General features: G+C 42.0%; 2 protein-coding genes across 2 annotated transcripts in view; one reads left to right on the plus strand and one right to left on the minus strand.

Moving 5' to 3' along the window:
- Positions 1-376: 376 nt before the first annotated feature.
- On the minus strand, positions 377-7,478 carry slc35f2 (solute carrier family 35 member F2; the record flags this gene model as incomplete). The annotated part of the gene is made up of 9 exons (XM_080749239.1): positions 7,381-7,478; positions 6,896-6,998; positions 5,435-5,607; positions 4,808-4,935; positions 3,789-3,948; positions 3,116-3,272; positions 2,478-2,530; positions 1,799-1,953; positions 377-640 (listed from the first exon to the last, which is right to left on the minus strand). The coding sequence occupies exons 1-9, from the start codon at positions 7,406-7,408 to the stop codon at positions 377-379; spliced, it is 1,221 nt and encodes a 406-aa protein (XP_080605365.1). The 5' UTR covers positions 7,409-7,478.
- Positions 7,479-8,539: 1,061 nt separating this feature from the next.
- Positions 8,540-18,911, plus strand: part of LOC308304614 (cullin-5-like) — a gene marked incomplete at both ends in the record, with an annotated part of 45,986 nt that continues 35,614 nt past the window's right edge. The window contains 6 exons of the mRNA XM_080749240.1: positions 8,540-8,560; positions 12,076-12,185; positions 12,780-12,879; positions 14,966-15,142; positions 16,410-16,551; positions 17,146-17,291. Of these exons, the coding sequence (XP_080605366.1) occupies positions 8,540-8,560; positions 12,076-12,185; positions 12,780-12,879; positions 14,966-15,142; positions 16,410-16,551; positions 17,146-17,291 (696 nt within the window). The remainder of the gene's footprint in view (positions 8,561-12,075; positions 12,186-12,779; positions 12,880-14,965; positions 15,143-16,409; positions 16,552-17,145; positions 17,292-18,911) is intronic.

Genomic DNA, 18,911 nt, shown 5'->3' on the forward strand with positions numbered 1-18,911 from the left:
AATGTCAATATGCATTTGTGTAATATCGCCCTCGTGTGTTCAAAATGATTAACAACTCCTCCATATTTCATTCCTTTTGTATAGCTTGGAATTATAAAACAAAGACTGCACAATTCTCCGCCAACAATCTCAACTAATGTAGTCTGCGGATCTACAAGCTCACAACGTGTCACCATGCAATGCATTGTGAGCTTGTAGATCACGAAGACTTATATAGGGCTTAAGTGGTTAAGGACCCCCCCCCCCACACACACACTCCCTCCCCCCCAAAAAAAAAGAAGAAAAAAAAAAGTAACAGAACTTTCACTACACTGTGATATATAACAGTAGTACACATCTCAGGAGCGGTTGGTCTCCAGCAACCATAACCTGTGTCTCACTTCTTAGTCTCGTTTTCCTGTTGGGGAAGGTGGTCTAAGGTGGTCTCTTCTGTAAGCCCATCTCCAGCAGTCCCCCTCTCAGTCTCTTCTAACTGGAGCAGGTGGGCCCCTCTGGCCTGGTCTGCAGACCATGCAGCAGGATGCTCAAAATCCACACCTCTGGATTGCGCCTCGTGTGTGCCGGGGTCCGTGGGAATGATGTTGAACATGATAAAGCCCACAATGATGACCACAAACGAGACAATGTAGAGGCTCGAGAACTAGAGGAGAAGAAAACAAAGACAATGCAAAGAACATTGGCATAATAGCACTTTAAAGCCCAAGCTTTATTGAAACATAAAAGGAAAGAGAGGGTGCCGTATCAGCCCTTGGTTTGATATGGCATTAGCTGACCAATTAGCGTAAGCCAGGGGTCTTCAACGTTTTCAGGCCAAGGACCCCTTAGTTGAGAGAGAGACGAAGCAGGGACCCCCACAACCTTTTCAGAGAGTCCATATAGTTTCATTGTTTGACAGCACAATCGTCAGTGTATTTTGGATTCATGTCAATTTGTGTTTTCAGATATTTAACCACTTGAACCGTCAAAACTTAATAAAGTTGACCTTTCACTCTTACTTCTGCTCTTTTCCCCTCTACACCAAAGAAAATAGCCGATTTACAAGCTCACAACACCTCACAGCGTGAGGCCTTGTTTATCTGCGTGTTTATCTGTTACCATGAGCGACCTTGCTACTGAAGGAACTTGTCAAAGTCAAACATGTACGAATATTAGGCACCAACTAAGATTGCTGTGGATTGTTTTGGTTAAATTCCCGGCTGAGAGTAACACTGGCGTTTATCCAGGTGCAAAGGAACCCAAACACAGAGTGGGAAACAGCTAGCGACCTTCAGCAGTTCACAGAATGGAAGAGCAACTCCCATCCCACACCGACGGGAAATCCCAGTGGGGCTTCCATTTTGTTTTCCAGGTCAGTTTCTCACTGGCAGTAATGTTATTATATTTATTTAACCACTTAAACCCTATATACTTTGTTGACCGGGATCCCCCAGCGGTCTATACTTAATCCCCTCCTTTTTTCCCTAAACACCAAAGCGTTTGTGAGCTTGTGGATTGGCAATTTTCACTGCATGTCCGCCTACTATGTGGTTGGTTAATCAGCGCGGTTAATAAGTGAACATTTCTGAAACATTTTTGAAAATCTTTTGAACATCCATAAAAACGGGGACGACGACCACGACCGCAAATGGGTCACTAAGCTTAGGGAAACAACGGGTGGATTTGGACCGATTTCTGCCTTTTCTGTATCACTGGAAGGTTCGACAATGTGTACTGTACACACTCCCATCTTTCTGTGGTACCACTGTTGATGATTTGATGATAAAAAATGTAATAAAAGAATAAATAATATACAACATACTGTGTAGTGGAAAAGGAAGAGTCCACAGAAGAGGCTGAAGAGGTCTGATGTGAGCAGAGAGAGGTTGACCGCGGTGGCGCTGGTTATCTTCACCACAACGGGCATGAAGATGTACAGTGCAAACATACAGAAGGTATATGCTGCAAACAGCAAAACTGTCCAAAACAGAATGAGAAAGCTTTAGTAGGTGTATTTAGGGCTGTCACAATTATTACATAATCGTCTAATCGCAATTATTTTGACATAATCGCGATTATTTGTCATAATCGTCATAATCGTTTCCATGTTGTTAAAGTAAAAAAAAATAGTGGAAATAGCAGATCTACAAGCTCACAACGCGTCGCGATGCGACGCGTTGTGAGCTTGTAGATCGGCTATTTCCACTGTCAATCTTCTTTTTTAAGTTTAAAGTTGTCAAATATGTCAGTAATTTCTTTGTATATTTAGGTTATGTGTCATATCTACCAAGTGCAACTTCAAAGCCTAAAAGCCAAACAGAAATGTAACTATCAACGACAAAAACACAATTAAATCGTTAATCGCAATTATTTGAGAGAAAATTAATCGCCATGTAAAATGTCATAATCGTGACAGCCCTAGGTGTATTAGTGGTCAACCCTACACTGGCATCGTGAACCACTATAATTGCAACATTCAACAAAATAGAAAATGAACTTACCGATATTGAAATTCCACTTTATTGCCCTGGCTGCACTTATTTCCAGGGCAGCGCTGCAATCCCGCATAACATAGAATTAGTGGGGAATAAAGCACATACTTCATACATTTAATGGGCCAATTGATTTAGGAAAGCAGTCAAATATCAATGAGTAATTGTTTCATAATCCAGAGCCAACAATGCCAATACTGCTGAAAAACCCCTAAGAAATCACACACGCACGAACACACAAAAATAAAGTACTAGTAATCCAATCTAGCAGTAATTACTGTGGTCGAAGAAACATCGTTTCCCCAATATATCTGCAACATTGTTTAGGGTTAGATTTGTCCATTTGCTCAAGATTCGTCATTGTCCAGGACTAGGTCCAACCTTAGGTTTTACTGCATGTTGCGGTAGAATTACAGCATTATTTTTCAAATGTGAGTTTTGTCTGCGGAGTGTGGATTGATTGTGTATTTGTTTGCCCAATAGCGCAGTGCACAGAAACAGGAATGGTGCCGTCCATCCAGTGACCACCATTAGCAAGTATTTTTGAACGTCAAGTTTCCTGGGTTGGTAATTATCTGTGGTCGTTCACCTATGCACGATGCCTTTTAGGGTGGAATACCATTAGAATGCACATGGTGTTCTCTTACAACTGTATGCCGCTGATGAGTGTCCCGAAGAGCCCCATCATGCCAAGGAACTCCACTCGACTCAGGTTCTTCACCGTGTGCTCCTGGCACACATTGGACATGGCATAGAGAACAGCACTCAGCAGTACCAACCCATCTCCTAGTAGGAGATCACTGCCTAGGGAGAGGGACAGAGTGAGCGTGAGGGAGATAAGAGAGGCGTGTGGAATATAAAAGCAGGTGATTCTGGTTAATGCTCCTCGCTCTTAGCTCATTGCTTAAATGGTCTCTGTCGGGTAGAAACCTCATAGGTCCAAAACAGTTCATTTTCAAAAACTGCAAAAGTGGCAGACTGACAAGCTCAAAACGTGCTACTTCGCAAACACGCTGCGTTTTGGAGATTGTAGATCTGCTGCTTTTGTGTGACTCTGTAGTAATGATCAAGTTGGGCATTAATTTACGAAAAAAAACACAAGAAGTTAAAATAAGGAGATGAGGTTTCTGCTCGACAGCAACACTATACTTAGTTGACCACTAGCTTGTACATCTGCTATTTATGCCCCATCGTTCGCCCCCAAAGAAATCACACAACAATACATCACTTAATAACAAAACATTAAACAAAAAAAACTACATGCCGAAGTTGCTTTTGAACATTTTGGCCCGTTTATAATAATGATCAAAGTGCCCTTACTGGATCCTTGGTCTCTTCCAGCCATCACGTCAGCAACTACCATTGCACCCACCCCTAACAGACAGACAGCCACAGCCACAAAGTGGACCAGCCTGTAGCGCGTCTTCAGGACACACCAGGACAGCACCATCAGGACTGGGATGACAAAGCAGTCCAGAAGCTGAAAGACATTAAAATGCAGACTGTGGCCGTTAGTGGCTTAAACCAGACACAGCCACAGCAGGAAAAGATGTCATACTGATGTACTGCTCCACAGGGAATAAACCAACAGAACTAGAGGTGAAGAGGGTGACAATAACTTAAGTTACAATTATGTCCTCTCCCGGAGGAGAGAGCTAATTGCAACTATATTTTATAACACACAGGATTCAAACCTGGTCTCCTTCGTGGGAAACTGGACATCTATAGCGGGGAGATATTATGGGCCTGTGAGCTTCAGGCAAGGCTACTTTTCAACCAGTATGTGTCCTGCCCGACTCCATGGTCTACGTTTCTCAATGGAAGAGTAAAGAGACCACTTCCAACCATTGCATATGAGCTAGTTATATTGTTGTATTATTATTATACATACTCTACCATACAGATTAGTTACAATGATGTCTTATTCAGTAAAATAGGTCCTGGATTGCGGCTTTAATATGACTCCAGGGTTAGGAGTTCATCATTTCAGAATTAAAGGCCCATTCCCACTGGGCCAGATAACAGATTTCTCCAGATATTTTTCCACTCAAAGTGGATGGTAGATACAGATAAAAAAAAATCTACCACAGATATTTGCCACAGATAATTTTATCTGTGGCACATCATTTTTTTTTATCTGTATCTACCATCCACTTTGAATGGAAAAATATCTGGAGAAAGAGATTTTTTATCTGTTATCTGGCCCAGTGGGAATGGGCCTTAAGAGTGTAACTGTAGAGACAATGGAATTGTCAGATCAAGTCAATCAGTTCAGTCTCCAATTCATTGTTTGGGAGGCAGCTCCTAATCCTAGGTGATAATATCTGACTTTGACCTACCTGTATACTTGTCAGTGTGGTATACTGGTAAGCCTTCACCACTGCATAGTTTGCCTCCACATCTGTGAGACCCATCAGCAAATACTTCCACCACTTGGTTTTTAAAATCTGCAAAATGTTGCCTTCCCCTATAGAAAATAAATGCGAGACGAGACGTTACTTGCTATCTTTTTGCCATACATAGGACCCCTCCTTGTTAATCCACTACCATTTTAACCCTGGCAATTTGACATACCCAAAACCAATTTGGTGAATGTCATTATTATAGGCAAAGTAAAACATTCAAATGCAAACATTTTAGTCCATTTAAAAGATCTAAAAGCGGCGACGTGTTGTAATCTTGAAGATCGGCTATTCTTTAATAAAATACAATAGAAATGCAATATTTCTTTTTCATGGTGGCTCTGTGGTTTACTCAAAATGACACAAACTTAAAGGAGTAGTTCACCCCCAAAATGTTTTTTTTTGGACAAATACCAAAGAATAAAAATAGTAATCGTTAGGAAAAAAGTAATTTGGGGGGTGAACTACTCAGTATTTAATTTTTTCCACACTCTCATTCTACACGTTCACTGCAATATAAATTAGATACTAAGTCACAAGCAACGTGATAAATGTCAAGGTGACCTTTCCTGAGGCCGAGCGACGAGGTGTAGACCAGCAGAAGTAGAGCGTAGTTCATGAAACTCTGCAGCATGGGTGTCTCCACCCCGGCATCCACCAAGTACTGACTGCTCACTGCCGTTCCGCATATCAGCAACGACAAGGCCTGGCCCATGGCAATGGTCTTCAGCAGACGCCTGGGAGGTAAGCAAGTGTTTTTTGGTCACGGTGTCAAGTCAAAACAAAAGTTGTTTTAATTTGTTGTACATCAATGTCTATTCTTTGTTGTTTTGTTTTGTTTGTCCGAGACCACGGACCACAATGGAAACTAGAAAATATTGTTCCTTCGAAACAAGTGTGTGACAAAAAAACAATGGCTATAAAATGGACACATGGACATGGACATACACACAAGGTCGTGTATTTGAGCCAAAAAAATATAAAAAACTACATAAAGCAGGTGCAGTCCATGTATCTATAATCTATAATATAATCTATAATACCCATCTATAATGGGTAGCCAGATAAGTCGCCCTCTTTCAAAGTCGCCCCAAACTCGTTTCTCAGCGGGTCTGTGGCCTTAAGCTAGATGCAGAATAGACTAAAATCAAATATTTGCTTCTGGGGGTCCCTGGAACAAAATATTTTGTGATGGGGATCCGTAGCCAAATACATATCATTCTGGGGGTCCTTCACATGACAAAGTTTGAGAAACACTGATGGCAACATACATTTTTTTTTCAGAATTCTTTTATGATTTAGAAGACATTAGTAGAATGTGCCTATCAGTGGTTAAGGACCCCCAAAATGTGTTTTTGGCCATGGACCCCCATCTCAAAATATTTTGTTCCACGGATGGACCCCTATTGCAAACTTTTTTGTTCCAGGGACCCCCACAAGCACAGATTTGATTTTAGTCTAATCTGCATCTAGCTCAAGGCCACAGACCCGTTGGGAAACGAGTTTGGGGCGACTTTGAAAGAGGGCGAGTTTTCTGGTATTCCTATAATGCATCATCAAGCAATACCCTGAATGTCTCTATAGAGACCAGTTTATCTAGTTTCAGACCGGGGTGTTTTCAGGAATTAGATTCAGGGTAGGCGAAATGCCAGCCCCCCCCCCCCTAAATGCCAGCCGCCCTCGCAGGGTGTGCAACCAAGCATAACTCATGCATAAGATGTATCGTTTTTTATTAGCTATTCTGATGATCAATATGATCGTACGAAACCAATCTTACTTCTCTGTTGAGGCTAGATGGAGTGGGTATGGCCTGCAACTCAATGCATGGATGTTGTTTGTTAATTGCATTATTAACACTTAATACACATATTTTAATGTGCATAAGCATCTTATAAGTATAAGGGCTCTGTGTCGCCTATTCATTAACTTTTAAGGACCTTAGTATAACTATAATGTGTTAACCAGACTGTTAGTTTTTCATTACAACAGTAGCTAAACATACCGTTGAGTTGAATGTGCACTCACCTTGTGAAGACACCCTTTAGCTTGCTGCGGAGTGCCCCAGTGCAGTTCCCACATGTCCTGTCTTCGAGGGGCTCAGAGCCCTCCATCTCCTTCAGAGGTAAAGCTGGAACAAGAGACATGACAGACCGTTTCGACATAAACATTCTGGAATGAATGAATGAATGGGTTCAGGGTGTTGGAGGAAGTTCTTGGAACTACTCTGTTCCACTGTCAAGGTCTGGTCTTTCGCAATGCATTATCTACACCACAAGGACAGTCAGGCAGCATAATGGTACATAATCTGCCCAGGAATGTGCTGCTCATTAAATGGATGTTAGACTCATTCCTCCTTTGATAAGAGTCACAAAAGCTTAATTCCTCCAGTTTAACACAATTAGCTAGCAGAGTACTATGGGGTGGCAACATGTCACCCTATTACAGACATAGCAAAGACAGTAGTAGCACTCAGTAGTCGCACAGTTTTAACACATTAAGGATCTATCTACCTGCATACAGGGTTTCGTTTCCATTCATGGTTAGTTTGAGGCGAGTCGTCAGCTGCGACAAGTTGACATCATGATGATTTTCCTCACGATTACATGAAGTGTGCGACAATCCATGCGACAGGTCCACGTGGGTCAATCTAGCTTTTATTTACACAGCTCTCAAAAGGGCCGCCTCCTACACTGTGATTGGTCAGAAAGATGGTCTTTGACCACGTGACATTTGCAATGTGCAGCCAAACTTGATGTGATGCTGCTGCTGCTCTGTGTGTGTGTGTGTGTGTGTGTGTGTGTGTGTGTGTGTGTGTGTGTGTGTGTGTGTGTGTGTGTGTGTGTGTGTGTGTGTGTGTGTGTGTGTGTGTGCGTGCGTGCGTGTGCGTGTGTGTGTGTGTGTGTGTGTGTGTGTGTGTGAGCAAGAGAGAGAGAGAGAGAGAGAGAGAGAGAGAGAGAGAGAGAGAGAGAGAGAGAGAGAGAGAGAGAGTAGGAAATACCGACACTGATAGAGAATGAAAACAAGACAGTTGTTTTTGAGAAACCATCGCTGTCCTTGACACTGTAAAAATATTGTCTTGTTCGCTTGGATTTCACTCTCCTGCAGATGAGCAGATGAGTATAGGGTATCAAACTCTGAAGGAATGGCCTTTTAAACAAGAAGAAAAAAAGGGCTAGTGCCTAGTGCTAAACTAAAGGCATAAATATAAATTCAATGTAACTGTAATACAGCCTGCTCCCTATGTTATTTTTTTCTACATAAATAATCCACCCAAATTGATATGACAGCATGTTATTTATTCTTAGTTTTTGACATGAATCATATGATCCATTTAATAATATTTATATTCATATTAATAATATTAATAACCTTTATTAATTGTTTAGTGTTTATTCCGTTCACCTTTTGATTAAAAAAAGTTATTCTTTTTGACATAAATCGATCATTCGGCTAGCTATCATTCTTTCAAATCATATTTTATTATTCATATCCGAGTCTGACAAATTAGTGGCAGGGCTGCATGTTATCGTTTCTCTTTATTATGACATAAAAACCATTACATGATCCATGCAAATCAGAACTGAAGTTACAGAAGAGAAAACAATCTGTGGAGTCCCGAACGAAGCCTAATCCACGCGAGATCGCGCGAGACAATAAGTTGAGGGGAACATGGCGTCTAATTTGCTGAAGGTAAGGCTTCCACACTTCAAATCGATTCTTTGGGTTTCCATGTCACTGTGTTGGACCGCCACGTCCTGACTGACTCAGGTCGTGAATGGGCCACTGGTCACCGCCGCGGTGTCCAGCAGAACGTCTTATTTGACTCACCAGAGGACCAGTTGGTTATCACTGGCTAACATTATAGCTAGTGTTCTATTCAATGAGTGAGCTGAGCTGCTAAAAGGGCTATAAGATAGCTAACAGTACAGAGATAAAAGACTAGTCAAGAAGACACAGGGGAAGAGACGTTCGTTGTAGTGTTATTATGTCAACCAGCATGTCGTTGTATTCATGATGCATCTGTCTGTCTGTCACCCATCCCCGGGGTGACATTAAAGAGCTGCAGGTGACCTGACGGTGGCATGTCCTTACTCCTTGTTGTTAATTACAATATTTAACTCTGATAGGGTCCATTTGGTTCCATACTCTCAGAATTACATCTTCAATTACGTCTTCAACGTTTCCAGCTCAAGGACTCCTTAGTTGAGAGAGAGAGATGAAGCAGAGACCCCCACAACCTGTTCATAGATTCCATAGTTTCATTGACAGCACAGTCATCACAGTCTATTTTGGATTCATGTCAATTTGTGTTTTCAGATATTTAGCCACTTGAACCATCAATACTTAATGAACTTGACCTTTCACTCTGTACTTTGTCTGCTCTCTGCGAGGTGTTGTGAGCTTGTAGATCTGCAATTTTTGGCTAAAGCTCAGAATCTGGCTAAAAAGGAGATTTTCTTTGTTTCTTTCTATCATGAAAAGATTTGGAGGACCCCCTGTAGTAACTCCGAGGACCCCCTAGGGGTACCGGACCCCCTGTTGAAGACCCTTGGTCTATGGATCATCAGGGAAAGGGGACTTTGCATTCAGAATGTGGTCAATGTGGTGTGTTTTTGCAGGGACAGGTTGGTGACTTGACTGTCAACACAGGATCAGTCAAGCAATAAAACTTTATTTCTGACTCTGACAGAATTCCATAGGAGGAAAAAAGAAGCAATGCGTGTTATGTTTTTTAACAAGTAGCACTGACTGAGGGGTACACCCGGTGCGGTGGAGCTGCAGGTGACACAACGAGATGTGAGTAAAACTTTTAAAAGCGTTGGGACTCATAAGGCGGCCGGTCCTGATGGGATTGCCTCACGTGTCCTTAAGTTGTGTTTTGACCAGCTTTCGGGAGTCTTTACTGACATTTTCAATATGTCCCTGTCATTGTGTATGGTACCGTTGTGTTTCAAGGAAACCATAATTGTACCCATAGCAAAGAAAAATCCTGTCACCTGTCTTAATGATTATCGCCCTGTGGCTTTGACCTCTGTTCTTATGAAGTGTCTGGAAAAAATGGTTATATCACATATAACGCACATTATCCCTGCCAATACTGATCCATTACAGTTTGCATACTGTGCTAATAGATCAGTCGATGATGCTATTTCTCTCGCACTACACATTGCCTTGAAACATCTGGAGAATAAGAACTCTTATGTCAGACTACTCTTCATAGATTATAGCTCTGCCTTTAACACGATTGTACCATCTAAGCTTGTGTTGAAACTCAGAGGTCTTGGTCTGGGCAGTAGTATCTGCAACTGGCTGTTTGACTTTTTGACAGGCAGGCCACAATCTGTACGAATAGGGAACAAGCATTCATCTAAGATATTGACCAGGACTGGAGCGCCCCAGGGCTGTTGCCTCAGTCCCTTGTTGTATAGTCTGTTCACCTATGACTGTGTTGCCAGGTGTGGAAATAATTCTATTCTCAAATTTGCAGATGACACCACGGTTATAGGACTAATATCTAACGATGATGAGAGGGCCTATAGGAGGGAAATTGAAGAGCTAACCCTATGGTGCCAGAATAACAATCTCTCTCTAAATGTTAGTAAAACAAAAGAGATCATCGTTGACTTTAGGAAATCTGAAGTCGATCACAGTCCCGTAACCATAAATGGTTCACCTGTAGACATAGTGGACAGTTTCAAATTCCTGGGTGTTCACATAACAAACTCACTCACATGGTCTCAAAACAGCGAAGGTATCCTTAAGAAAGCGCAGCAGCGACTGTACTTTCTGCGGCGCCTCAGGAGATTTGGCCTAAGCACCAAGGCTCTTGTTAATTTCTATCGCTGTACCATAGAAAGTGTATTGACAGGATGCATAACAGTGTGGTTTGGTAACGTGACTGCTCAAGACAGTAAACAGTTACAGAGAATTGTGAAGAGAGCTGCCAAAATCATTGGCACAGAATTACCACAGCTACACACAATCTATAACACACGCTGTAAGAAAAAGACAGAGAACATCTTAAAGGACAGCTGTCATCCCGCCCATTCCCTGTTCTATCTCCTCCCTTCAAAAAAACGTTACCAGAGCATCAAATCTCACACCACCCGTTTCAGTAATAGTTTCTATGCTCAAGCAATCAGGCTGCTTAACGAAGAGATGGAAGCGAGACGTAGGTAGTCATGTACAATATACGCAGTTTTTAAACTGTACACTGTCACACTGTATGGTTGTTTTGTTGTTTTTTGGGGTTGTCCTGGGTGACCTGTTGTTGTCGTATTGTTTTGTGTGCAATAAGGCTGAGAGTGCTCTTGGCACAAGCATTTCATTGTTTGTCTGTACTTGTATGGATACGCATTTGACTAATAAACCGAACCTGAACCTGAACCTGAAGCTCATGATAAGCCCAATATCTCTCCAGGTCTGTTGGGCAGTCCTTCTTGTCAGAGTGGTAGAAATGTGGTCTCCCATGTGAGAGACCTGGGTTCAAATCCAGGCCACAGATCTTACTGATTGCAGCGTTGACCACATAGGTCAATACAAGAAAAGCATGCACATACAGTACATGCTGTCTTATTATTCTACACCAGGGTTCCCCAATAGGCGGCCCGCGAGCCATTTGCGGCCCGCGGGGAGCTACTGTCTGGCCCACACCAACCCCAGTAATAATGGTGGTATAAGAGCAGCAACAACACTAGTATATCGTCGTTGTCGGGTGAAAATCTCGTATCTCCAAATTTGTACTTTCTTTCGCGAATCATACAAGGCTGTCGCACAAAAGTAGTGAAAACAGCCGATCTACAAGCACACAACGCCTCGCGGTGCGAGGTGTTGTGTGCTTGTAGATCGTCTGTTTTCACTAGTTTAAATCATTTTTAAAATGATAAATTCAAAACGAACGGTTTTGGACATACAAGATTTTCACCCGACAACGACGAAAACTGTCGCTGGAGTAGTGGGAACGCCACCGTCGCCCCCTGCAGTGTTGTGGCCCTCGGCTTGGTACCCTAGACATAATTCGGCCCTTGGGGAAAACTAATTTGGGAACCCTGTTCTACACTGTAACTAATCCCACTCTATTGATTATAATGTTGTGAATGTTTCATTTTCCCACAGAACATAATGATAACATTACATTTCACATTTGCCATATTATAGCCAAGAGTTGCGCTGTAGTTTATTTGCTTTGTGCTTTGTGTTTTCAGAATAAAGGCTCCCTCCAGTTTGAGGACAAATGGGAGCTGATGCGTCCCATAGTCCTAAAGCTGCTACGCCAGGAGTCTGTCACCAAACAGCAATGGTTTGACCTGTTCTCGTAAGTGTATCTGTTGAATATGGTGGCATAGCTGAGAGAGAGAGATGAAGCAGGGACCCTCTCTATGTGTGATGGAGATTTTCATCGACTTCATAGATAGATTCATAGACTTGTTTGACAGCACTGTCGTCAGTCTATTTTGGATTCATGTTAATGTGTATTTTCAGATATTTAACCATTTAAATCGTCGATATTTTGTTATCTTGATCTTTCACTATGTACTCTGTATGCTCTTTTTTACCTTTACATCAAACCTATTTACCGAAAATAGCCGATCTACAAGCTGCGAGGCGTTGAGAACTTGTAGATCTGCTATTTTTGGCTAAAGTTCTCCTTGAAATAGGGATGCGAGGGTTCAAGTTGTTAATTTAAAAGAATTATTATCCTATCACACAAGGATTTGGCGGCCCCCCTGTAGTAACTCTAGAGACCCCCTAGGGGTCCCGGCCGGACCCCCTGTTGAAGACCCCTGTGTTAGAGGGATAGATGTGGGTTCAGTCAGTTAAGGCTTTCTGTCGCACAGTAGGAGGGAACAAATAGGGATTGCTAAATAGTCCTCCCATATCCTCCTTTTGTTCCTGTTGATTTCCACAGAGACGTCCATGCAGTGTGTTTGTGGGATGACAAAGGTCCAGCTAAGATCCACCAGGCCCTGAAAGAAGACATCCTAGATTTCATCAAACAAGCACAAGCAGTAAGGGTTTGGTAGCCTGACTGTCTGACACTCAGCCTGAATTGACATTTCGTTTCACTCCATTATTCAGTCTGAACTTGCTCACGTCCAAGGCAATTTCTGGGATGGGCGTTGGTTCACCGTCTGACCAACACAACAGTAGCAAAGCCGATGACGTAGTGTTGTTATGTGGCAGAATAGGAACAGGCAGAAACAGGCAAAATAGGAGCGCTACAAACTAGGAATCAAACACAACATAACATGCCTGCTACTGGTGTTTCATAGCGACATCGATACGATCGCATATTACTGCGACGGGCGACGCGATGTGCGGTACGGTCCGGCGGTGGCGCTTGTTTACTTGGAAACGCACATGAGTTTTGGGAAAACCCCACCCACGCTTATCACAAGACGCTGATTCAAGACGATGATTCGCTGTACGGATTTTCGAACAAGGAAAGCCTCTTCAATGAGAGCACTTCTAGACCCCTGAATCGCCAAAACTACATTTTAAAGGGGTGTGGCTAGCGATTCAGGGTCTGGAACTAGGCTAAGGGTTTGGTGCCATAAAATGCCTAAGCAAATCTATGTTTTTAATGCTTTGGAGATACGGACGAAACACCTAACTTTTAGATAGGGTTGTATACGGATTACCATATTTAATGGTTAATCCAAAATCTTTCCGTTTAAAACATGTTCGGTTTTCACAAAAGAACAGAGAAAACCGTTGCACCCTTCTTTGTCATTTGTTCAGGGTTGACTGCAGGTGCGGTGCACAACTACATTATTTAATAGCTGATCTACATGATTGATGTGTTGTGAGCTTGTAGATCAGAAGTGGTTAAACGGTATTTCACTACTTTAAAACACTTCTGAGGTCATTTTAACATCTATTCTGGCTTTTGTGTGCTCCCCAGACAGCTTTTAACCCATTTAGGCCTAGAATTAGAAGGATTCAAAAGACACTTATAGAATCGGGTCAAAATTCTAATGTTCACGACTTTTCAAAAATAGCAGATCTACGAGCTCGCAGCGCGGCACTTGGTGCCGCGCTGCGAGCTTGTATATCTGCTATTTTTCAATAGTTAAAACATAAAATAATGATACACAAAATGTGTACCCGTTCTAAATGGGTTAAGTCGTTTGATGGTTAACATAGAGTTTGAAGTTGAAAGGTCTTATATAGGAGGGGGCGTGTCTGACATCATGAATATCAAGTACACAAATATTGAATAGAGAAATGTAAAAAAACTGTTTGATTGTTTCAAAGTGAAATACCCCGTTTAAGCGTCAGAGACTGCTGTCCTGGATCACTAGATCATTTTTTATCTTACTTTAAATTGTCGGTAACATGTCCTCGGTTCGAACTCCCTTTGGTCCGACCATCTAAACCAGGGGTCGGCAACCCAAAATGTTGAAAGAGCCATATTGGACCAAAGAAACCCAGAACAAATCTGTCTGGAGACGCAAAAAGTTATAAAAGCTTTATATATCGTCGTTGTCGGTTAGAAACCGTGTATGTCCAAAACTTCGTTTTGTATTTATCATTTAAAAATTTTACTAAACTAGTGAAAACAGCCGATCTACAAGCACACAACGCCTCGCGGCGTTCGGCTGTTTTCACTACTTTTGTGCGTCAGTCTTGTATGATGAAGCAGGGCTTTACTTTGCGTAAAAAAACATACAAATTTCAAACTTGGAGATACAAGGTTTCTGCCCGACAGTGACGATAAAAAAAATCGTTAAAACAAAAAAAAATCATTTTTCCCCCCATCTTTTTTCCATTTTCATAAATTTTTGAAAAAGCTCCAGGGAGCCACTAGGGTGGCACTAAAGAGCGGGTTGCTGACCCCCGATCTAAACCTGACCTTAACCCTAACCTCAGTAAAACTAACGCTGGTGAATGCTAACCTGGAGAGTAGCAAACCTGCGGACGCTGGTGAATGCTAACCTGGTGAGTAGCTAACCTGCCGACGCTGATGAATGCTAACCTGGTGAATCTTAACCTGTTCGGACCAACGGGAGTCCCCAAATTGTCCTCCTATATATGATCATCATATTCCCTGACTTAAGACTGTCCCTACCCTCCGTTCTCACCTTCCTCCAGCGGGTGTTAAGTCACCAGGATGACACGGCGTTGCTCAAGGCCTACATCGTGGAGTGGAGGAAGTTCTTCACGCAGTGCGACATCCTGCCCAAGCCCTTCTGCCAGCTGGAGATCACGCTCATGGGAAAGCAAGGCAGCAACAAGAAGTCCAACGTGGAGGACAGCATCGTACGGAAGGTGAGGAAGACCAGGAGAAGTGCCTTGTAGTCGGGGATCCACATGCCCATAAGCTCAAGGAATAGGGTTGAACCTGTGATGTTCTGCCACACTTTTTATTTCTGTTTAATCTATTAGTTTGGTCATTAAGGTCCACAGAATGAGAGGCCTGCTCTGCCGGAAACTTTGCGAAAATAAGTTATGGCCATTTGTATATTCACTGTCCCATTGACTCCACTAGAAATATTCAAAAAAGAAAAATAATCTGCTTTAAGTAGCATGTGAGGGGTCAAACTAGGGGTTCTTCATCATTCTGAATCCATTGCAAGCATTTGTTTTGCATGAAAAACGTTCCTTGGGCAAAATATTGGCCCGCAGAATCTGTGAAAAGTGATGAGTCATCACTTTTTTTCCACTTTTCACAGTTTTTGCGGGCCCATATTTTGTCCAAGGAATTTTTTTCATGCAAAACAAATGCTTACAATGGATTCAGAATCATGAAGAACCCCTAGTTTGACCCCTCACATGCTACTTAAAGCAGATTTTTTTTCTTTTTTGAATATTTCTAGTGTAGTCAATGGGACAGTGAATATACAAATGACCATAACTTTTTTTCGCGATGTTTCCGGCAGAGCAGGCCTCTCATTCTGTGGACCTTAATGACCAAACTAATAGATAAAACAGAAATAAAAAGTGCGGCAGAACATCACAGGTCCTCTCCCATTTTGATTACTGGATCCCCGGCTATTGCGGAAAAATCTAAGCGATCATGATCATGATTATTTCAAGCTTTTCCCGAGATTACGATTAACACTTGGGATGCCAAAAAAAGAACGTCCAGCAACGTGATAACAATTACCACGGTGCGTTGCCACGACCCCGTTATCACGTCCAGGAACGTGTTAAACTGGTTACCATTGTAACCAGGTAAACGGGTGCTGCGGCAGCCGCTGGTGAGCAAAAAAACTACATATCCCATGTAGCACCTCGGCCGCGATGCGGCCCGACTTTCACTTCCTCATTCATAGCCATTGTATCTGGCTGCAAAAATGTGGTGTGAGTGTGCAGATCGCCTATTATCTCAATTTTTGTACGCCACTATTGTACAACTAGAGTAATAATTATACGATTATAAAATAATCTATTCGAATCTTTTCATAGATTCGTATTTTCGTTGTGTGTCAACAAGGCACGCAACTAAGTATAAGTCACACTTGAGCTTTCATCTATTGTTGCTCCCAAAGCATCCATGTTAATGTACCATACCTGTGTGTCTCTGTCGTCTCAGCTGATGCTGGACACATGGAACGAGTCCATCTTCTCCAACATTAAGAACCGACTGCAAGACAGCGCTATGAAGCTGGTCCATGCCGAGAGGCTGGGAGAGGCCTTCGACTCCCAGCTGGTCATAGGGGTTCGAGAGTCTTACGGTGAGAGAAAATACATTGTCACTGTCGGGGAGGAAACCTTGCATGTCCAAAACCATTACTTTTCAGGAAATGGAAAACAGAACCTGTGGTCCAATGGGTCCATTATACAGTAGATTATTGTTGATACTTTTCATTGGTTCAGTATACTATTTATAATTCTTTTTCCAAAATGTTCCAGTTGTTCAAAATTTGCAAAAATACCAGATCTGAAAGCTCACAACGTGTCTTTATGTGAATGTGATGCATTGTGAGCTTCTAGATCAGCTACCTTTTTTGTGACACTGTCATACGATTAAGCATAAAATAGGGCAGTTGTTTATGGGGGAAAAAAAGAAAGATGTATGCATATACAAGGTTTTTGCATGAGGCTGATGGGGGTGACAAAATCATATCCCATTTAGTGAACAGTTGTAAATGACTTAACTAAAAGATCATTGTTAAAAGAAACATATATATTACTAACATTTTGCGCATATATTAGAATAAGGCTTTTTTGTGTAGCGTTTTGGTTTTGTCATGAAGCAAATTTAGAACTACTCATCTGTGCATTTGTGTAATTGTTCTTTTAATTCACTGCCTGTTTTCTCTGAGCAGTGAACCTTTGTTCCAACCCCGATGACAAGCTGCAGATATACAGAGACAACTTCGAGAAGGCCTACATGGACTCTACTGAACGCTTCTATAGAACACAGGCGCCCTCATACCTCCAACAGAACGGGGTCCAAAACTACATGAAATATGTGAGTACTCAAGCTGCATCCTAGGACATACGGAAATTTTGCACGAGACTGCAGAGTTGGCTTCAGGGTCCAGCATTCGCTGCCATATAGGAGAACAGACTACCGTCGCATAGAAAAAGCTGAGTTTGATTCGTCGGGGGAGGTTGGAGTTCCATACACTGGCCATGCCACAAATAAGAAAGACACAGAACAAAGGGACAAATGGGTGGGATCGATGACCATCAGAAAGCAGGGATAGTTAGTGAAAGTCTATGAAAGAAAGTTACACCATGACCATAGCAGCCAGATATCCGTTGCTCAACTACTTGTCAAGCAATGCCAGGAAAGGCCTCCACATTTTTTTAAACTTAGTTTGGGGATTTCCGTCGGTCATGACTCATTTGTTCCAACTTAGCAATGGAGAGAATCTCGTTGAGCCATCTCTTGAAACATGTAGAAGTCGGAGATTTCCAGTTTACCAGTATACATTTTCTCTCCATTCCGACATGTCGCCACTCCCAAATTGACTTCTTTTGGAGGTTGTGCTTTGGCAGCCCAGGAGTGTGTGTGCAAAGTTTGGCATGGATCGGGGCAACGGTGGCGGAGATATGAGTAGGGGAAAAGTGTGACGTGACGGACAGACAGACAGACTGACTGACTGACTGACAGACAGACAGACAGGTGGAGGTTTTGATAGTAACTGCGACCTGACGGCTGCAACAACGTGTATTTTTGGAGAATGAAATAAATAAATAAAAAATGAAATTGTAGGAAAGCAAAGGAATTGGTGTGTCTGCCAAGGAATGCACTAAGGATCATTTATTTTACCCTACAATCTATCTCCTATCCATACACGGACACACACACACGAGGGGTAATAAAGGGACGACTCACTTAACACTGGTGTGATTATTATTTATTTTTTAAATATTCTGTCTTTAATCAATAATGAATTCCTTAGTGTTTGAATTGTTAGGGTCGAGACAGTTATTGTCACATTGTCATTTCATGAAGGCAGGTAGGGCACAACCGTGAATCTGACCCCAGAGTCTTAGCACTCTTTAGTTAATTGTTAACTCATACCCTGCCAAAAAAGAAGTTTCTATGATAAAAACGTCTTTAAAACGTCTTTTTCACTATGGACCTCCCTGCCAGACGTCTTCTGAACGTCTTTTAAAATATATATATATATATATATATATATTTTTTTTTTTTTTTTTGAAAAAAATGTTTTTGAAAAAAAATATTTTGGACCTCCAACAGTGTACTAGGCATGATCGCGATCGCGAAATTGCATGTTTAACCCCCATACCAACCCCATCTTTCAAACATGGCAGCCATGTTTGTTTACATTTGAAGAAAACATAAGGGCTCCTTTCTCCTGAATGCCTGAACGGATTTCCAAGCGGATTTTTTTGTTTGAAAGCTGTGAAAAGCATGCACATGCATAGTGCATGATCTGTGCACGAATGTGTGCACCAGCGTGCACACTATTTTTTTAACCCTTTGTTGGCGAACCGGCAATATAAGAGGTCATCCCACTTTAAATATGGCACCGACTGAATTAATCCAAAGCTTTGCTATTGGGAGTTTAACATTTTTCCATAAGTTCCAGAAGTTGCCATTTTCCTTAGTATTAAC

Source organism: Nannobrachium achirus (assembly GCF_963921795.1).
Source record: "Nannobrachium achirus genome assembly, chromosome: 19".
NCBI classification, from domain to species: Eukaryota; Metazoa; Chordata; class Actinopteri; order Myctophiformes; family Myctophidae; genus Nannobrachium; species Nannobrachium achirus.